Source organism: Schistosoma mansoni, chromosome 1, assembly GCF_000237925.1.
Source record: "Schistosoma mansoni strain Puerto Rico chromosome 1, complete genome".
Lineage (NCBI taxonomy): Eukaryota > Metazoa > Platyhelminthes > Trematoda > Strigeidida > Schistosomatidae > Schistosoma > Schistosoma mansoni.
Genome location: NC_031495.1, coordinates 51,820,760 through 51,843,185, shown reverse-complemented (window position 1 = coordinate 51,843,185; position 22,426 = coordinate 51,820,760). Strand labels below are relative to the sequence as shown.

Genomic DNA, 22,426 nt, shown 5'->3' with positions numbered 1-22,426 from the left:
ACAAAACGTGTATGTACATAACATATGAGATCGAACAGATGTCAAATGATAAGATAATGACAAGAATGAAGAAAATGTAGACTGACACAAACAAATGGTCAACATTAGAACATTGTTTAAACCAAATAACGTATACATAGAAAGGAAGCATTAATGTAATACATTACAATAATGCACAATAGTCCAGATACAATTAACAAGTAATAATATAGTAAAGACAACGATTAAATACAACTAATAATGACAAACAATTATAAAAACAGTACATTTATAGACATAAATAGTTTAATACAATAGATGAACAATAATATTAATAAGTCCTACAGTATAAAAAAAATCATTCAGATAAAAGCATTTTGAACAGCAGTTAAATGATATACATATAATTGAGGAAAAGAAAACAAAACAATAAACACAAATTGTCTTTTTCGTTGTGTTTATCATAAAACAGCAGCTGTGTAAATTGGTAAAAATAATGCACTTGTTTTTATTTTCTAACAAGCAAACAAAAGAATCCTAGGACTAGCTGATGCGTTATTTTTTGAATATACTGATGTAAGCTTTTGCTCTTTTTTTCAATATTTTTTTTTGAAAAAAATATATGATAAAAGAAAACAGACCCGACAACAAGGAGATAACAGTGAGATTCGGCAAGAGGAAAGAAGAAGAGCAAGAAAGCAAACAAAAGAGGGAATTATTTTTCGTAAAAAGAAAAGGTAAGATTAAAGAACATTCCCCATTTTCAAACCAGATGGGAAACATTAAACAATAAAAAAAAGAGTGTAAGTACACAAAATGAAACAAATTAAGTTAACTCAATGAGTTAGATCTCTTAAATTGTGAATTTCAAGGGAATGAGGAATATTTTGATTTACTGGTGAGAAAAAAAAGTTAAGGGATAATCTGCTTGTTTACCACTTGGTTAATTTCAAGAATTTATTTCCTCAATTTGATGTGGTAAAAATCAAAAATTTTAACTTTTAGTTAACAAATAAAAATTGGACGGGAAAATTGGCAAGAATTGTGTTACTTTATCTAAACTGTTGGATTGTAGTTTCGATCAAGAGTTGGTAAACGATTTGATGGGCCTTTGTGCCTCTCTGTTGCATATTCCCCAATGAAAGAGCCTTCTTCATTGAATTTACCTATTACATTTAAAAATAAAAAAGAAGACGCAACACAGTTTGATCATGAAGAAAATATGTAAATTATTAAGTATTAGATCATTATGCACAGCTTAGTTTTTTCTAAGCTGAAATGTTAAAACCGATGGTAATTTGGTTAACTGACAAAACACGAGGGAATCGAGTTTTTATTCACTGTTACTAATAATAAACTCTGAGTTAAATGTTTGAAATACATGTCAAAACGACTAAACTGAAAAGCAGCCTTATCTTTAGAGTAGTGAATTTATCAAAATCAATTAAGGAGTAGTACTCTCGCCTAATTAACTGACTAAATAAACAACCAATTGAATAATATGAGAGTAGAAAACAGAAGTTTATAGCAACTTACCAGGATCAAGATTATAATCGTCAAGTTCACCATCTCCATCACTGCCAATTTCAGCACTGTCATCATTTAATGAACAACGACTGCCTCGAAGTGGCGGTTCTTCTCTAAAACAAAATAACCGATTAAGTTTGGTTAGAAATTTATCGAAACACATGCCTACATAGCAACTGCTTAAAATAGATTTCTATCGACTGCTTACAAACCTTTGAGAGTAAACAATAAAAATTATACTTAACTTCAAAAGTGCACTAAGGATAATAATTTATTAAAGTTAAAAATGAAACACGTACCGCTATTTAACGCATTGTCCAAAGAGTTTTAAAATAATAAAGAGATTGATTAACCGCGTAAAATTATGTAGGGGATCAGCAACGTTTGTTAGGAGGATGAATACTACTTAGCTTCTCAAACTAAAACAGATAGGGTGGGCTTTAGGTCGACTCGAGTACAAACAAAAATGCTTATTTCAATAGTCAATAACCTAATTGGCTGATACTATGTGCTAAATTGGTTGCTTCAGGTATTCCTGCAATATAATACTTTACTAATCCCCATCAGACTTCGGCATAAGATGTAAGAGGTGAGTGGGACTCGGGTTACATTTTTCATAACCACCCCAATGGCTACTTTTACATTATTGATCGTTCTGGTATTTCTACACAGAACCCTAAGTCTAATTTCATCATAAATCACAGTGAGACTCCAGTACATGTGAGTAATGCTTCGAAGATATCTGTAATCAAAAGCTTGATACCTGTGCATATCAAATACTTTCAAAGACCATATTTCACAACAGCCATAAAGTAAAACAGGGGGTTTTAATTACAAAGTGCTCATTATTTGAGAAGCAGAATGACATCTCAACTGCGCTACAAATGATGCAATCTAGTGAAAACCAAAAAACGTCTCTGTATTTATTTCTATGTTTTGTCAAACACCGACGTAACATGGCTGATGAAACTTCTAAAATAAGTCAAACGGTTAAATTCTTCGGCTGGTCCGATTCTTATGGGTAACAAAAGCGACATAGATCAGTCCTGAAGGAAACTTTCCGCGTTTAAAAGTAAAGAAAGGCATATCACAATCTTCTATTGTTAATCAGGAAGTAAAGGTGTTCAGTTTGTCAACTTTCTCTTCAAATGGGATTACATCATGTGTATACTTGTTAGTACGTTCCTAGCAAAATAGTTCAAGAGAGCTGATATGACTGGAGTTTGAGAATCTACAATGTGAAGTGACTCTAGACAATAAATAAATAACATAAAGAATTTGCTACAAGAAAACAGATGACAAATTTGGTATTAAAAAATGTAGTTAGCTGGACAGTGGTTTTATCTATCCATCTAGTGTTTAAGGCTATACTCTTTGAGCTATCAATATCTGTTTAGCCACATTAGTCAAGGAATCATCTGACACTCAACGATAACCCCGGTGCTCCATCATGATCGACCATATATATAGTGAAATTTAATCATTTGCATATTACTTTCTTCATTGTATCGAATAGATTCAGACACTTATCAATGGAAAGAAATTACATTTTCCAGAGTAGTTTTTTTAAAAAAAACATGTGAAAATACGTTGCAGTCTGTAAAATCTACAATTTCCACTAAATTCATTAGTACTATTGAAACTGAACAGAAACATTATTCGGAGGAAAAAATAGAAAACTTACGCTCTTTCATAAGTTTGAAATGCTTCTTTTTCACGTAGTTCTTTTTCTGGATCATTTCCAAGAGCACGTTCTTCACGATCCACTGAAGAAATAAGTAAATTACAATCCAGATGAAAGTTATATTTATAAATGAAATAAGTACAATGAACTAATGTACTATAAGTGGCAGTAATACTGGATATTAGAAATATAAAATATAAAGCAAACTACAAGGTTTCCAAATCCGGATAAAGATCTCAGCAGAGGCATCACACTGTCAGTGCTATATAAAACAAACAAGGAGGATATGATGTGGATGTAAAGGCGAGGATTAGCAAAGCAAATGCAGTATTCCTACAGTCTCAAAACAACTGTCAACCAGCATGGAAGTCCAATCTTCAATACAAACACCAAGACAGTTCTACTGTACAGAACTGAAAATTGGAATACCACTACAACCATGATCGAAAAGATACAAGTAACTATAAAAGATTTTCTACACAAGATGCTCAATGTTTATTGGTCGGATAACATCAGCAACAACCTACTGTGGGAGAGAACAAACCAACTTCTAACTGAATAAATTAGGAAAAGACTATGGAATTGGATATGACATACATCGCAGAAATTACTTAACTGCATCATGAAGCAAGTGCCAACTTGAAATTCTAAAGGGAAACGGAAAAGTAGTAGACTAAAGAACATAATGCGTTGGGAGTCGGAGACGGACATTGATTTTTTTCAATTAAGTATAGTGATCGAGAACTAAATGACAATCGAATGAAGATATTCCAAGTCCATAATCATCAGATTCATCTGCTTAACAGAGTTAAATTCTAAGCATTTTTAAGAGATTGAGGAATTCCGTATACGATTACTGATAAAGCTAGATGCTCTTCTGAATACGTACTTAATCATTTCAATTTATTTAAACTTTGGAAAGAAAAATAAATATGTATTTTTGTTATATCCCAATGAGTAGAAAATTTGTATTTCTGACGTTTTGTGACTTGATGTAAGACGCCTCTTCAGAGTAAATGAATAACAAATAAATTAACACAAGTTATGGACATCAATAAACACTTCATTGTATATAACACAAAGATCTACAAAATGGAATTAAAGTCAGGTAATCAGTATCAATAATTAAAATAATGTGAAGGTGGGAAAAAACAATGAATCCTTGAATCATTGTATAATATATAGGCGGTAAGGAATAAATAAATGTTGAAGTTTCAAGATCGTTCTTAAAATTAAGAAGGCTCTAAAACACACTTGTATCTTATGCACATTTAAGGTAAAATTGTAAAATCTTAAAATTATTCAATTATTTTAAATTAGTAAGATATACTACTTGTACCAACATGGAGTCGGATGTTAGTAGTGCCTAACAGGACGACGATATAGAAAAACTGAATACAAATTCCTCCTGTTTATACAAAATCTTATCAGTGGAATACGTGAACATATTCAGTCTATGGATTACAATAGTACAATCCAATCTGTCATAACAGTGGTCTACGGTCTGCCAACTAGCGTGCGAAGTCCAGTGAACAGCGCATTTGCGATTACACATGGGAAAAACGTTAACTCATACACATGAAGAATAAGAAGCCTACAATGACTTGATAACTATACATGAAGAAACTGTTCTCAAACCTTCAGACTTAGTAAGCGTTTCAGAGACTCTGAAACCCCAATCGAAGAATTAAAGTCATAGCAAGTGTTAGCAGTATTCATAGTCTCCGATGAATAACATACTAGAATATTATACACATTACATACCCTCATCGAGTATAAACTTACGCATATAAGTTTCTCCACGGAATCTCATGACCAAACAAGCAGTTAGAACTCCGATCGCAATTATAACAAGGATACCGATAATCACAGCTGTTATCCAAGATATGTTAGCTGATGCTATATAGGAAAAGGATAGTGAAAAAAAATGTGTAAGGAAACATGTGAAGGAAACGAGAATATCCAATAATAATAATGGGCATTTTAGAAGAAAGAGAAGAATAAAAGGAAGTGCCAACTAACCAGGAGTTGGATCATGATCCACTTGTAGATCCAATGCTGCTGTCATAAGTGGATGGATTTTTACATCATCATGAGAGTCATACACCTTCATATCCGGTTCTAAAAGTCTGGTATCCAGATCTGCAATACGAGAGGTCACATGTGGATAAAAGATACGCCAACGACATGTCACATTCACTTTTCGAAACAATACAGTTAAGGACGGATCATCAACAGGTGTAATTATCAACTAAATAAAAGAACAAATATGTATACAATTTTATCTATATAAACCATACATTAATAAATTATTAAAGTCATAATTTAATTTTCTCTTAAAAAATATAAGTATCTATAACACGATATTTTTCTTCTGTTTTAACGCAAAACAACATTCCAACAATCGAAGGTGATGAATACTTGTTAATGTAGGTTGAACGTCGTATAGGAAAACAAAATATTTGAAAATCCAGACAGTCATGGTAAATGCTGAATGGTAAGCCAACTGTCAAAGCTGTTAGGATATTGAAAGAAAATAATCTGCAATTGTTTAATAAAAATATATATTACAACCAGAAAAATAGCGACCGTCATAAATGGAGTTGAAATCCTTTCACATTTACTAATATTAATAAAACCCAAAACGTCTAGTTCTAACGGTCAATTTTTCAGAAAAGAAAGTTGATTTTTCATTTATGTATACATAGGAAACGAATTAAAGTGTCCGATTAGCAACAATTATTTCTGATATCTACACAAAATATGATTTGTTTACGATACATCGACAGAATAGAAAATATTTATCTTTTCTCACGAAACAGTATTAGAATACGATATTATGACCGGTGAGAGATTTTGACACCATTAAACTGGATACTCGATTGATGCGCTTTACACAGATATGATCACGCTATATCAGATACTCAATTCATAACCAGTAATGGAGAACTAGATGATAGTTAATACTTTATTCAACGCAATTCATTACAAGCATGTATACTTAGTAAATCTAAAGTAGACATCAGTGATAGGAAGGAAATCACGAAGTAAATAGTTAGTTGTATCTGTAAATCTACGTTCAGTGGCCAATTACTTCTTACTTCCACTAGCCACTTAAGTTGGGTGGGTATTTCACTAGCCTTACAGTTAGTTTTTGTGGACTATGCTTAAAGCTTATAACAATGGATAAACAATTATCTCTCTATCAAAACAATTATAAACATTACTGAATTAATTCACCTACTTTTGTGCCTTCTGTTTTAATAAATTTCGACTGTTGATAATCTTTTGTCATTTTCGACACAGAAATACCATTCAATTCCCATGTTTGTACAAAGTAAGTAGACTGATAAGGATCCGTATCGATAACACAATCGAATGTATGTGAAACAGAGTTTAAGCAATCGGTAGTACATGAGTAATCCTTTGGAGCATTTAAGATATTTATTCGGGCTAAAATAGATAATAAATAAAAAGTAATTAATAAAATGACTTCACTGCCGTAAGATCCGAATGTATAAGAATAGCGTTTAAACTAATTTGAGATGAAAATTTGAGTCATTAATCTTTAATCACTTTCCACATTAAATTACTGTAATTGATTATCAGATCTTATCGCATCATAGTTTGGAGAATTCAATAGACGTGCAGAGCGATGTGGTAACAACTCAATCATTCGACTCAAAACTAGTGGGTTTTAGGTTTACTCTACTGATTTTAGTTTCAGTCCTAAAACAATAATGTCAATCTAAGTATAGTAACTAGTCAGCTAGTTTTATTCAGGGATACGTAGAAGAAACTTGTATTATACGGTTTGTTTACCTGTCATTTCAATAAAGAAATGATGAATGAACAATTTTTTTTAAGTTGGGGAAGACTTTCCTAAAATAAACATTGTGTTAGGTGGTATAGAAGCTTTAGCTAACTTATCGGTACCACTCATCCAAGTATATAAAAAATTTTCATAGTTGAAATCATGGGTCAATTGAAGCTAGACCACCATGGAAAACCTGGAAGCACTGGATATACGAGATAACATGACTAGGGTAATACAAATAACAGTTTGTTACTAAATTCGAATTGCAATATTTGTTGAAAGTAGACTCTTCATTAGACGTTTGGAAAACTCCCTTTATGATTGATCGTAGGGCAGAGAGTGAATTGAATAGATATTTTACGCCACTAAAAATGATCACCTCGATTAATATGCGCCTTTTCGATAGTGCCCCTTACTAATGGTTACCATTTTGATGGTCGCCCTTATTAATCTGAGCCCTTTTTCACTCGCCCTTATAAGAATTCTGGATAAGAGACGACGATTGCTGTCAACCAAATCAAGAAACGATTTTTCCGAAACTATGATACTTTCGGAATTTTGTATTGTCTAAGTGAATAGAAGAAGCATGCATACACACATATAATCGAAACAATAGTGAAAACACATCAACAACATCTGTATCTTACGTAGTACTCTGACAAGAGTAGATACTCGAGCCAAGCCATATTCATTTTTCCCAACCAAGCTGACAGTATGAGTTGGTCCAATTTTACTACCAGGTGTAAACAGCAAATTATAGGCTGAATATGTTAAAATATGACCATTTCTTTGCAATGGTTGTATCAAAGCATCTTTTAAGTACGGATATTGATCTCTTAGTTCAGTGCGAAAATTAGTAGGATTCGGTTGATAAGGTAGGCCATTGATTTCTAAAGACTAAAAAACAACAAAACAATCATCATAAAAATCAATTCAACAGTTGAGAGTGATTTATACACAGAAATTTTATATGTAATGGTCAGTTTTCTAGGTATATATAAAATACTTATACAATGAAAAAGAAAATTACATTGCATGGTAAAGGAAATTCCCAATTAAGGCTGACAATTACTGGGATCAGAGTATGAAAAACACGATTAGTAAGTTCAATAATCTGACTATATGGTACACCTATCGAAGAGTTAGAACCAATATAACTGGACTACAAGGAAATTCTGATTTTAATTGTCTAATACGTAAGAGCTGAGGGTGGGGAGAGTCTACTTTCCTTCTCCAAATGCTCTCACATGGCTTCGTGTATACCACGTCAATACCAGGGAAGTCTTACTCAATGCATTCTAGTAGAGGGGTTGTTGTTTACGAAATTGAGAGGACGAAAAGCGAATGTCCGGTGCTTTGACCAATTTGGTAGGTAAGGAGGATCCACCTGGGAGAGTTGGAAAACCCTAATTCCAAACCATTTGTACATATGGGCCGCAGTATCATGAGGGGACAAATGGTGTGTGAACCTATTGTTAGTCACCGGTTACCATGAGACCGCATCTCCTAACTTTGCTCCACTGTTTTATGGATTAGACCTTTAAGAAAGAAACTTAAGGTGTGGCCATTTGAGAAAATCACCTGCTTCAGTTTGGGCACCCAAGCAGTATCTTAGCCCACAAACAAATTGAATGAGAATTACTATTGTTAAAATTACTCTTGAATCGTATTCACAATCATTTGGTAACATCCTTTTTCATTTCTTCTATACTACCTCAATTATCTACCGCTTTTACTCTTATTTTGTGTATTTTATATTTGAACCACGTATATCATTCAAACTGGCCTCCTTCAACATCCACACACTACTGCAGATCGGACAACAGATACGGTTGGGAATGTCTTTACAAAGTCTCAATATCAATGTCTCTTGCCAATCCGAGACCCATACTCAAGACTATAGTTAAGTAATACAAACTCGCTCTTCATCTGTCGCTTCAAAAAGCTTGTTTCACGTATGTTTATCCTGGTATCTTTATCTGGTCTTGCCGGGGTCGGTGCATCACTAAGTGCTAGGGTTGAGGCAACACTGATCGACTGAACCTCATTAACGTCGGTTATTTTCTGTTAAATTAGAAAGTTCCATCAAAGTGAGGGGAAATCAGTATGAGAAACGATATCTTTTCGCCATCTACGCCTACGCTACGACAGATTGCAGCTCGGATGTGACTAAGAATGAGTTTTATCACAAGTTATCTGTTCTTCTATAGAAAGTACATTCGACAGATATTGTAGTATTAGACGGAGACTTGAATGCTCAGGTCGAGCGGCTAGGCACAGAAGGGAGTTGTTTGGGTAGTCGGTGGGGACTTATCGGTCGCAGGTCAGATAACGATGACCGGCTACTACAACTTTGCACAGACTACAACCTGTTACTGGCTAGCACTGACTACCAGCACAGTCATCGCAGATGTGCCACCTGGCGTTCTCTCTCTGCATCTCAAGCCTGGACTCAGTTTGTTCACATCGCGATTAGCTACCACTGGCGTGGTTGTGTAAAAGACTGCTGCTCCTTTCGGAGTACCTATCTGGACTCTGATCACCCTCTTGTTTGTGGCCGACAAATCCATCGTCCTAAACGAATCGATGCCAGTAAATTGGTTGCAGCTTCTGATGCGACTAAATATCAAACCGAGCTAGGTTCAGGGCTACCTACCAGCCCACTGAACAGCATAGACGAGCATTGGCTGCAGTTGCATGATGTCATGAAAATGGCGAGTTAAGTCGCCTACGGCTTTGTGAAATGTCCCGCTTATAACCACTGGGTTTCTACAGGTTCCTTACAAATCACCATCCCCCTACAACTTTGCCATCGATGACGTTCTCGAAACAGCTCTGATGAATGTAGGTAATGGTGGTGGGGATCTGTTGCCTGGAGAAAGACTTCTAGACCTTGAGTACGCGCTATGCTTGATCATCGTTGTCTCCGAAGGGTCGCCGACATCCAGTGGCAACACCACGTTAGTAATGCACAGGTTAGGCATTGTGTGTTCAGGCACAGCGACAATAATTCAATTGGTTTTATCATTTTGAGACATTGACTTCGGTGACTTGGATATGTCTTACGAATGTCATCCCAGAAAATTCCACGTCGTGCACTATTTGCCGACATTGAGACTGGTTGGAAAAACAGAAGAGGTGGTCAGTCTATGACATGGTGTTTTGGTTTGAAAGAAAGTTGTACAGTACTGGCTTCTATTGGTCTTTCACGACTCCCCGGTTGTGGTCCTAAAGATGGTGCAACACTGGGCTGGAGATGTTATCAAAAATGGCTCAGAATAGAAAACAGTGGCGATCCTGATATGACTTTTACTTTCTTCATAAAAGTGAACGTAATCTCTTTAACTGAAAGAATTCCTTCTAGTTGTATCTTTGCTAACTGAACTGCTTCTCCCATTATTATTATTATTTCACTCTCATACACTAATTTCTGCTCGTTGTTGTTCTTTCTATTTTATACACTTTACATTACCTATTTCTTCACAACATTATTGTTATTGTGTGATGCATATGTATTTGGTGCCCCCCTTGTACCAATGTCTATATGTTCAAATAAAGAAAAAGATGAGTCAAATGACTGTCAGTCAGTTAGCTACAACGTAGGACCAGGCACACATATGCATCGGTCCCAGTTGCCATACCTCGTTAGCACAACAAGATGAACACCGGATTTATAGAAATAGTTAATTCAGTGGTGGTAGTATATAAAAGATAGGTTGTATATAAGGATATAGTATAGGAAGAAAGAACGTTATGAAGCAATTTTAATCTTAAGGTTTAAGGGAAGATAAAGAGTGTATACACCTACGCCATTGTGATCGATTCTGAGCCATGTCACCTAGAGTCTCCAACCATTGGTTACGATAGTCACGTAGACCCCAACAAGGTAGTCTGCATCTGCCAACATGGCTCAGACTAGAAGTTAGTGACTTCAAGCACGACCGTTGCTGCTACCTTGATGTGGTGGTCGGGCTTGCCTATCGTGATGAACCAATCGAGCTATACTGGCTGGAACAATCGTTCCTCAAGGTCCTACCACGCCAGACAGCTCGGTTGAAGAGCGGTAAGACTAACAGCAGCAAACCCAGGGTCCGAAGGCGAAGTTGTACTGCTGACTATACAGAAGTGTGACAGTAGTAAGGTGCTTCCTTCAGACAACCAGCATGACAGCGATGCTGCCATCCCACAAGGAGGGGGGGTTAGAAAAGGTCGACCCTAAAAATGCACACCTCGCCTTATCCCACGGATTTCCGTCTCCGGCGGTATGGTCTTTTAAAGAACGGAGCTAACACAAAAACTACCCACAAAAAGGTCGTGTGTGACCGACCTCAAGCAGTTGTCCCTTGGGCACTGCGGTCACGCTCTCAGGTCATTAAGACCACTTCTAACCCAATTTCTTTTTCAGGTACCTCTAGAAGAACCCTTCCACGGTGTGGGCAACCGGGAAGTGATAACTGCCCTCATACCTCTAACAGCACTCAAGACCACTGTATTCATAATCAAATGACTGTACTACTAGTGCCCAACAGCTGCACGAAAGAAAACCAACTTTATATAAGATTATTACTCTATGTTAACGATTTACCAATATCTAAATAAAGATTTTACCTCGTGTTCAAAAAATGTTGTTCTACCCGTAAAGTCGGCATAAAATATGATGGATACACAAATGCTAACACAATAAAAACAGTTCTATAGTTAAGACCTTAAGTATGAATTATTCTACATAAAAGAACATATATCGTAAGTAAATTACCTCCGTTATAAACGAATCCAACTGACAGCTAAATGTAACATTTTCTCCCTCCATTACTAAAAGTAAAGGTGGAGGAGCACGTATAACTTCAGGTGGACCAACCACACTCACTAAGAACTGAAAATTAACTTGATCATATCCATTTTCCACAAGTAAATTGTAAGTCCCTTAAGAAAACAAGCAAAAACAACAAATAATACAACGACTATTTTGTATGTTTCCACAAAGATAGTTAACAGTGTTTAATTTTAATTCAAAGGAAAATCAACTTTGCATGACTTTGAATATACTTACCAGATCGATAGAAGGAAACAGAAGCAGAGAAGTTAGCTTATCAAAAATAAGACTGAGGGAACTAGTGGCAATCAAGTAAACAAATCTAACTTTATACATGAACGGCAAGCGTTTGATTGTCTTTCGCTTGAGTATAAATTTAGTGGATGAAGTATAAAAACAGATACGTACATACATACAGGAGTGAATATGAGATTAAAACGAAACAATAAGTAGGTAGAAAAGATTAAGTAACTGTCCAAACAAAAGCTGTTAGTAAATTAGTAAGAATCTGGTTATTGGACAGGCTAACATCATAACTATTAGTATATTTAGACAGCCTCAAAAAAAAATCATAATATGGTAAGTGACGAATGAAGTTCAAATAACATATGTCTTAAAATCTTTTTCATACTTAGTTACTAAAGATGCTGACCAACGAAACTAAATTAAGCTATTGCGTGTGAAAATATAGATAGAATGAAGCACTTCTGAATGTATTGTCTTAGGTTATCGTGATGGTTGGAGATATGCTCGATACATTGTTAATTACACTTCACACGCTTAAGTCCCTCGGATGTCCTTTCAAACCTTTACTCAAGAATCAAATGTTTATATTTATAGGAAGTTGTTAACATCTACTGTTAAAAATTTGGCTGTACAATACATAAGTTAGTGTAATCCCATATTACGTCTCATAGAATCGCCTTTTCCTGACTTTTTTCACGATATTTTCCTGTTCGATCGCTGATGTATCAGAAAGATTGCTTCCAATCGATCCGTAGACTATTAAAATAATATCAATACAACATGGTCAATCAAAAGCCAAATTTATCCCTATGAAAAGTAGTACTATGTTCAGTAAGTATAAAAAATGTTGAAAACCATCCAAGTACATTAACATCAACTAGGAAACGAAACATAAAAACAGATACAGAAACTTGAATAATCCCTGTGAGAGTAAAACAATTTCGTAATAACCTGACAAAACAACTAATGAGAGGTAAGACCATATGGAAAAATTAGAAAACTAATTAATAAAACTACTTGAATAAGTAATCCTTCCCAAAACATTAGCCTAATTTCATTCCAATAGATTTACCAGTTTTGGACAATTGGAACATAAACAAACAAACTGAATATAATAAACAACTAGCAATCATTCATCACAAAAAAAGCCTTGAAACATACCAGAGTGCTCTCGGCGGATGAAATCAGGAAACTTTAATAGATAATCATTATGTCCTGGAAAATTAGATGGAATTCTTTTGCCGTCTTTGGTCCATTTGACAATCGTGTGCTCTGGATTAGATCGATATTTAGTCATTAACTTGAGACCAGTTTGCTACAATTTTAAGAAATGAAAGGGTTTGAAGTGGGGATTTTATCAGACTAATAGCGACACATAAACTTAAAGATTCTCGGTGACGTAAAGGAAAATATTGACATAAATATGTGTCAGAGACCTTTATATTATAGGAAAGTCCCGATCGCCTGTAAAAACGATTGATATGGAGGTCAGATATTAGGTCAATCAGTCAAAACGTAAGTCCATTAGCTGACTAGTGACTTGCGAGGGTCTTTGTACATCAACTAATTGCACATTAAAGTGACTTATGAGCATGTATACTACCCATATACACTTTTTTAAATAAGTATCTGATATCACGCCCGTGAATTAGACTAATATTTAGACCTTAATTAATTGAAGAGTAAATAACTTATAAACTGATTCTCTCCAATCACTTATTACATTTTATTATTTCATTTTTTTGTGCCATTATTTAGTATATAAGCCTAACATCATGGCAGGAGGCTTAAGACAATATTTAGTCCGCCTGGGCCACCATCACTTTGCAACGCTTCTTATCATTGGGCACCGCCAGTCAACTAGCATTTTACTCATTTATTTTAATAATCGAAAATTGGTCTCACCAAATAATTAAAATTCTATTCCATAAAAGAATCACATTACGAAATATGGTTTGCTACCATTTTCAGAGCATTTTATACTGGTATTGTACGTAACGATTTGTATTCAGTTATACCGGTTTTGGGTAACTTTCTGACTTGGTTTTTAATTCAAACAGATAGTGCTTTACTGAATAAATAAGCAATATGATATCTCACAGGATACATGAATGCCTGCTACACATACTAGTATGTGGTAGGTTACTGAGTTAAAACACTATTCTTCGTCTCATATTTTCGTAGGAAATGATACATGACTGGATCTGTTCTTTATGTAACTAATATTGAACGAATTGATACTTTTCTATTTCTCGTGTTGAGTTGTCTTTTGATTTTGATTTTGCTTATTTACTAATGTGATGATTACAATTACCTAAAACATTTACTTCCCTCTTTTTGAATTCCAGTCACCCTGTCTATATGTGATGGGGCGTGGTAACTTGAACCAACAAACTAATAAACTTGAATTGTTTATGTGTCTAGTTCCACTAAAAGTACACAAAACTGGTAATGATTTCCCACTTTTGTGAAATGTTATAAGTTTGATGTTTATCTTGTAGTGAAGCAAAAAACTTCCTTAATCACTGATCTTTGTTAGGTCGTTTAAAGTATGACTGAGTTACGTAGCATAAAGTTGAGAAAAAGAGAAGCTAGTCCGAAATATACATTACAACTACTGTCATCGATGCAGTCGCACCGACCACCGTAAATATTCAGTGAAAAATATTACAAACAAGTCACATAAATATGAATTGCTAGGCACATGCTGTCAGAATATAAACTAGTGGATATAAGAATACATGCCCTATACTCACTGGTCCAATTCGAACAGTAATCCTTTGTGTGAGGGGTGATAACACAGTAATTCCACTACCAATGAATGGTATATTGGAGTCATAAGTCAACAATTTAGGCCGCTCATTTGAACCACCAAAATAGGTAGAATAAACAGCTGAGGAATCCAAGTGGCTCCAGCACACCAAACCCATGTCTTTCCAAGCTGACGCTGTGCGCTTGTATAATACCAAAGTACCTGATGGAGAAAGGAATACAATCAATCTTAAGTGGCTGATAGGGAAATAAAAGCTAATTAATTAATTTATACATAAGAAACCAAATCAAAGAGATTATCTATTCCTTTTTTCAAATATTACAAAGGTGAATATGGGTAAATCGTAAAATTCTGCTAGATGAATGTTATTTACCTAGTAAGATATAGTTTAATTAGTAGTCTGCTAGTGTACTCTTTAGCAACTGAATCAACCTCGATTTGTAGACGGGCAGAAAATTCGTTAGTTGGCTATTTTCTTCTTATAGCTATAATTTATTCTTATGTTTATTTAGGCGTCATAAACTCACAAATAAGTTAACCCTAATGAATGCCCGTTTCAGTCTACAAATTTCTAGTCAATAAGAAAGAAAATAAGAGCTATTTTTATAATAGTCCACAACATAAGTAAAAAGGGATGAAGCTTACCATTCGGAGAGACATAACTTTCGAAATAATTTGTAACATGAATGGATGTTTGACGGACTCTACGCATGCAGCCAGCAGATTGTATACCATCAGGACTGTCTACATCACAAAATGACCACATAAATGGACTGGGGAATGCTGCATCAGCCCAACTTGGTAACGCCTCAGATACTTTAGTTTGTCCACATTCCAGACTCAAGGGAAGATCATTGATAGATAAAGGTGGCAAATACTCAGTTTGCTTTACAGGTCGTCTAACCATACCTATGAATATGGCAGGAAAATATAAGGCAAGAAATTGTCAAAAGCACTTTTAGGAATGAAAATAAGAGGATGAAACATGATGTATGACTAACGAAAGCCGTACAGTGATCTGCACTGATCACATTGTTTACGTAGATGTCGTTTGTTTGGATTACTCATACTTGGGGGCTCTGTCGAGGCAGATTACTGAACCAACAAAATCCCATAAACTGTTTCTACTTTGACAAAGGTAGTTATTTTTTACAGTTAACCAGAGATTATGACAGGCCTCCTTCGGGTGAAAATAATTTTGGTTTTATTGAGTAGCATAAATACATTCATGAAATTCCTATTTTCAAACTTAGCTTAAGGTATCCTAGTTCTATGTATTTCTACATTCACCGATTAACAGATGGAAGCGTGCTCGTACTAGAGCACTGAAATGTGACTTATATTAGTAATATTGAACTAATAACTTATTCGTAGTGGATATAGATCTAGAATGTCTAAACTTTTGGTACTATACGTGCCAAGAAAATCAGATATCGGAGACTGAGGATACTGCATTTCGAAAAGCTGGCTTAGCAACAGCAATAATGTTTGCTCTTTGTTGTGAGTCTCCCACTCAACTTCCTTAATGTTAAGTTTGGAAGATTTAAGCACTATGATTAAAGGGCTGACTTCATAGTCAAATGACGTTTATGGGTACTAGTTGTATAAAGATTACTGGTTATACCTGACTACCTGAATTTTGGTGTGAAGAAATGGTTGTGTGGTTAAAGGGGTTGGTTTTCAACCAGCAGATTGCAGATTCCAATCCCGCTCCATTTTGTCGGTCCGACCAACCGGGTTAACATCACTAGGTCCCAAATTGTACTTAAAAGTCGAGTGCACAAACATATACTTACCGATTGAGTCACATGTGGGGCAATTAGGTGATCGCATCTGTATGGATGGAAGTCCGTTTATTCTAAGATGAGACTACTAACCACATTGGAAAAAAGTGATACTAATCAATGGTTGGAAACCTTAAGTGGGATAACTTTAAATTAGCAGCAATAGTGCAGATTTATTTATGGCTTGCCTTTCTCTGAAACTTATTTTGATATTATTTCATACGTTTTATTCTATTTTACTTTGATTCGAACTACATTTGCTAGTTCCAATTTTTGATTAACACAACTGAAAATTAGTCGCAGTGAAAGAGATGGATTTATTCTTTGTCTTCAACATTGTTTTGTACTTTTGTCCATCGGATTGACCCCTTTTCGGACCGCATTCCTTTGGATCCTAACGTCTTCCGAACTTTTCCTCGATTCATTTTGTTAGTTTCGTTTCGCGGTACTGACGAGGCGCAGTAACTTTTGCCGATGCACTATGTTGTCTATGTTGATTATAACTAAATGATTAATGTGTAATTTTTTTACTATCATAAACATTGTTATTCCTTTGACAATTTCTTCAACCTGTGTTATGTGTCGTGACAATTTGGACTAATATTTACCGCATTTTGTATACTATGAATAACCACTTGATATTTGACTTACCATAAACAATAAAATACTACTCGGACTAAATTGGTAGAACGAGACTTACGTTTGTGATAGTAATACGCATCCTGTATTTCAATAAAATTTGAAATTAGCTCTCCATTTCGGTTATGATACTTGCAGAAGTAAAAGCCGTCAAGCAGTTCATCTTTAACAGGCAGCCTAGAAGAAAACGTGTAGCCTGTAACAAATAGTTAACACCCAATAAACAAATACCTGCAGATCTATTGCCATTAGCACTAAACTCAACCCGGCCGAAAATAACATTTCTTGTCTTAGGATCAATGCATTCATCTGAATCGTGCGTAGACTTCTAGAAGAATCCACAAAATAAGTGGTTCATCAACAAAATAGCACAGAAATCAAAGCTAGGTAAACAAATGCGCACAGGTCAGAACACTTCCAAATATAAAATAACGATGACCAAGTAAGAGGAACATTTCTGTGACTTACTTTTGAAAGCCATATTTACAAAAGTAACAAGACGCGGGGGGAACAGTACAGTACGCTTGGTTTTTTCAAAATATGATCGAGGAAATTACCTGACACAAATAGTTAGTATTCCTATAGGTGTCATGAATTGGTCGACGGTATATCAAGAATTACTTATTAGACTTCTAAAATACATGAAGCACTCAACACTAAAAAGATTGGTTTACCAACTAAACTATGTACCAAGACTAATTCAAAACAACAGATTAGTAGACCACATAATTTGGAGTCCGTTGAGCTTTTACTCACTCGAATGTTTATTTATTTAATATAGGGTGGACATGATAGTACTGTCGAACGACCTTGATGTCTTAACCTGTTTTATCCTGTCAGGAAAATAGAAAAGACAAGTGAACGAGTTATAATCCCAGGACTAAGAAATGGGATATGGATTATAGAAAGTTTACATTATTGCTGGTATCAGTTCTTAATGAAAACCTCAATTCCAACTCCTGAGTGCAACGACCTTGAAGCTGATTTCTTTTTCTTGATATTAATCCTAATACATTTGTTAATGTTAGTAAGCTTGTGCTGTTATTTGGAGTAAACTAAACTCAGCTTTCGTATGCAGGGAACCATAAACTGTAAAGACCTACAGTACTCAGAAGCAGTTTTAGGACTAACGATAGTCAAAAACCCCAACTATCTGCAATATAATCAAAATTCATGTAAAAGAACCGTTCAAGTTGTAATCAATTCTGACTAATTTTACTACGCACATCTACAGCTCAGAAAATTTGACAGGAAATTGTTAAAAAAAATCGTATTCAGCCAAGGTAACGTGCAACTTATGTCTGAGTGAACAGTCCTAGAGATTCTGTAGGGCATGTTAGATAATGAACATGAGAAACGGAATAAGCAGAGTAGACAGAAGACTGTAACAAGAAAAAAAGGTAGCAATTATGACACACGGTCTTTTTTAAGGAGCTAAACTTATTTAAAATACATAAAAAGCTGATTATTAGCATATCTCATGGTTAACTTGTGCTTCCTAGCATACAATATACGGTTGACAGCTAGTACATAAACCGGGATGGAAATCAGACACCTCATATATTTACAATTCAGCCACAAACACAAACAAACACGGTTAGAATATGAACGCTAATAAATTCTACATCACATTAAATTAATAATTCGAAATGGTAAATTACCCTGCGACATAAGTAAGCGGAGACGAGTTCATGAGTCGAATCGAGTGGAGCAACAATGCAATGGATTCTTAGCACAGGAAGCTCGTTCAGATGTTCGACAATCCTGATACGAACCTGCTGTTTAATAGTGGCATCTATTTCAATGAGATTTCTCAGACCAGGATGTTCATAGAAATAGGTGTCATGTCTAACTCCATTAACAGGGATGAATTGCAAGTATTGTTCTCTAGTGGATGCACCTTAAAAAAAAATTTTCAAATGATGGTCTTTTAATTACCATATGGTGTACCAAAGACAAATACAATCAACCAAAGCACGAGCAACATCATGAAACGGAAAGGCACAAGGCCTTCTTAATGGCTCTGAATAACCGCCGCAAGTGAAGGTTGAATTACAGCAATAATAACATGCCGACTAAATATTTTGACCGTTCCCAACACAACTATGGTAAAAAAAAGATAATGACTTTATGTTGATTCTATACTGTTTTTATTAATATTGATAAGTTGTATTTCAAAGAATATCCATCAGTTTGTTGATCACCACAGTAGACTGTCTGTATCGAATGATTAAGAGTGTACTCGTGTTAGACCAACCAGTTAACATCGAAGTCCAACCTTACGGTCAGTGGCTAACGTGGATTACCCTTTCGTCTTATTTAGGTACTTTGGCTGCTTTGAAGATCGTACGGCACAAACGATTACTACAGAAATATATGAACGCCGCGAGTTTACCTAATAAAATGGGTGAGTTGCATGAACTCAGTAATGTTAATAAAGCTCATCTGATAGGAATATCTGAAACATGGATATTTTCTCAATCTACGGATCGGGAGTTAGAAATACCTGGGATGTCTTTGCTTCGCAATGACAGAAAAACAGGAATGGCAGGAGGAGGAACCCTATACTTATGATCTTGCCTGGGAGTACACCAAGTGCATAACCAACAGTTTATTAATCTTGATGAATCCGTATGGTGCTCAGTGAGACTGTGTACCACCTCGAGGTGTCTATTTGGGGTCATCTACAGGAAGCCCATTGCTGACATCGAGTATCACAATCCAATGCTGGAGGGATTAACCCGCTCTACTCGTCTCGGACTCAGTCATATTCTGAATGGCAAGCCCTCACGTGGAATCTTGAGGGCCAAAGGAGAAGAGGAAGACCAAAGAACACATTACGTCGACAAATGGAGACGGAGATGAGAAGAATGAACAAAAATTGGATAGAACTATAAAGGAAGGCTCAGGACAGAGTGGGTTGGAGAATGCTGGTCGGCGGCCTATGCCCCATTGGGAGTAACAGACGTGAGTAAGTAAGTAAGAATATATCAGCTTTACAGGATATTCTAAAGCAGGTGGATTGGGTTGCTCACCCCCAACCTTAGGTGGATGTTGATTGGGATTTCTTACTGCACACGATCTCACGTGCTACAAGGCAGTCTGTTCCGCTAACGGTCCCCAAAATCCACAAGCAACGTAAAATCATCAAGAGCAACACTCTTGGTTTGCTAAGCCGTAAAAAACATCGTTGGGCGGAATACAAACGAACTGGTAACAACGGCGCATACAAGCAGTACAAGCATACAAAGAACATATACACAAAGGCAATAAGAGAAGACAGGCTTCGGTACCAGATAAAGCTTACCGATAAATTTGTCTCCAATCCGAAAGGCTTATTCCATCATACAGACTCTCTTTACCAAGTCAAAACCGGAGTTTCACGACTGCTAGGTCCCAATGGCCTGGCCAATAACGACATTGACGTCGTTAACCTTCCGGCTGAACAGTACTCTCGGGCATTTCAACCAACCGACGTTAACTATATCGATGAAAGCTTCACCTGAAACTTCACATGACTTTCCAAAGTAAATCTGAGCGCTGATATGGTGTATCGGAGACTGCTGCAACTGAACAAGGACACCTCCTGGTCCGGATATGGTTCCTTCTGCCATACTGAGGGAAGCGGCTTCAATGTTGGCAACACCACCTAGTGTGATGTTCTCATTCTAGTTAAGCCAAGGCACATTACCAGAAGTTTGAAAGCTGCCTCATATTACACCAATTTTCAAGGAGGGTCGACGAAGCGAACCTTCAAGCTACCGACCTGTATCGCTTCTCTCTATACCTTCAAAAATTATGGAGTCCCCAATATGCGACGGCATAGACGACTATTTATCATCCTTAAACTTCTTTCCACCCCAACAGCACGGCTCCAGGGAGGGCCACTATTGTATAACCAACCTGCTGACTGCGGTGGACAGATGAACAAGCATCCTTGATTGCAAGGGGAAGGTTGACATCCTTCACCTTGATTTCTAAAAAGTTTTTGATAGGGTCAAGCATATTTGTCTTATCAACAAGCCCAAACGATTGGGTATCAAATCACCCTTACTTGATTGCCTCGCTTCGTATCTGAAAAACCGGCATTTTAAGGACGGTGTTAACTTCACCTTCTCTCAGGCTATGGAATGTCCTAGTGGGGTCCTACAGGGTTCAGTACTAGGACCTCTTCTTTTCTTGATTTATATAAGCGATCTTCCAGAACAGTTATCATCTGACTTAATCATTTTTACTGATGATGTGAAACGTTGGAGAGAGATACTCAACCAAGAGGATATACCTGCACTTCAAGAGGATCTGTAACAGCTCAGGTTGGTTGGTTAAGAGTTGACCCCAAACAACCAAGCATATGCTAAAACAGTATTGTTCAAGTATTCATTCACTTCCTTACTTTTTGTAAGCGTTACATTCCCTATTATCTTATATTGAATGTTGAGAGCCTTTGTTTGTCTGAACAGATAATCCCACGCTCCACTGTGACTGTGCGAAGATCGAAATAAAGACCTATTCACTACTTCTCTGGTTCCTTCTATCAATAGCACGAGGGTTACCTATAGGCACGAAAGTGGTGAGCCCTTTTTGAACACAATTTAACCTCATTTCTGTTATTAATTTTTTTTTTACTTAATCAAAGTAGACCTGATTATCCGTAAACTAAGTTGAGTATATAACTAGTTTATTCCGTATTATCTTAAGTTATTCGTGTTATAGTAACCATTTTTCGTGCTAACTTTATTGCTATATTTGTCACATACCTCATGTCAGACTCAATAGAAACCCATAATCTGGAGGATTTGTCACCAGTGGTGATAGACACTGTTATAACTACGAAATCCCGACTTCCAGAATTTGATCGTAGTGATCCTGAGTTGTGGTTTGCTCAACTAGAGCATTATTTCACAAGACACAATACCAAATCTGAAGGGATTCGCTATAGAGACTTGTGTTCTATCCTTCCTCCTTCAGTTGCCAAAGAAGTCCGTGACTTGATTTTAGATCCACCATCACCACAACCATACACCATCTTAAGACGAGAGATAATAAACCGTTTATCATTATCAGATAGTCAAAGAATCCAAAGACTTTTTCAAGGTGAAACACTAGGTGATCGGTCGCCGTCACAGTTTTTGCGTCACCTCCAAGTGTTAATGGGTGATAACAC

At 36.0% G+C, this 22,426-nt stretch overlaps 1 protein-coding gene across 1 annotated transcript; it reads right to left on the bottom strand.

The window, feature by feature from the left end:
• Positions 1-632: 632 nt before the first annotated feature.
• On the bottom strand, positions 633-19,252 carry Smp_172070 (putative immunoglobulin domain superfamily (sensory guidance protein); the record flags this gene model as incomplete). The annotated part of the gene is made up of 15 exons (XM_018794794.1): positions 633-1,145; positions 1,516-1,619; positions 3,191-3,272; positions 4,976-5,089; positions 5,213-5,441; positions 6,435-6,643; positions 7,655-7,904; positions 11,764-11,930; positions 13,228-13,381; positions 14,823-15,040; positions 15,485-15,748; positions 17,324-17,458; positions 17,494-17,590; positions 18,924-19,162; positions 19,201-19,252. The coding sequence occupies 15 exons, from the start codon at positions 19,250-19,252 to the stop codon at positions 1,036-1,038; spliced, it is 2,424 nt and encodes an 807-aa protein (XP_018649171.1). The 3' UTR covers positions 633-1,035.
• Between the last annotated feature and the right edge of the window lie 3,174 nt (positions 19,253-22,426).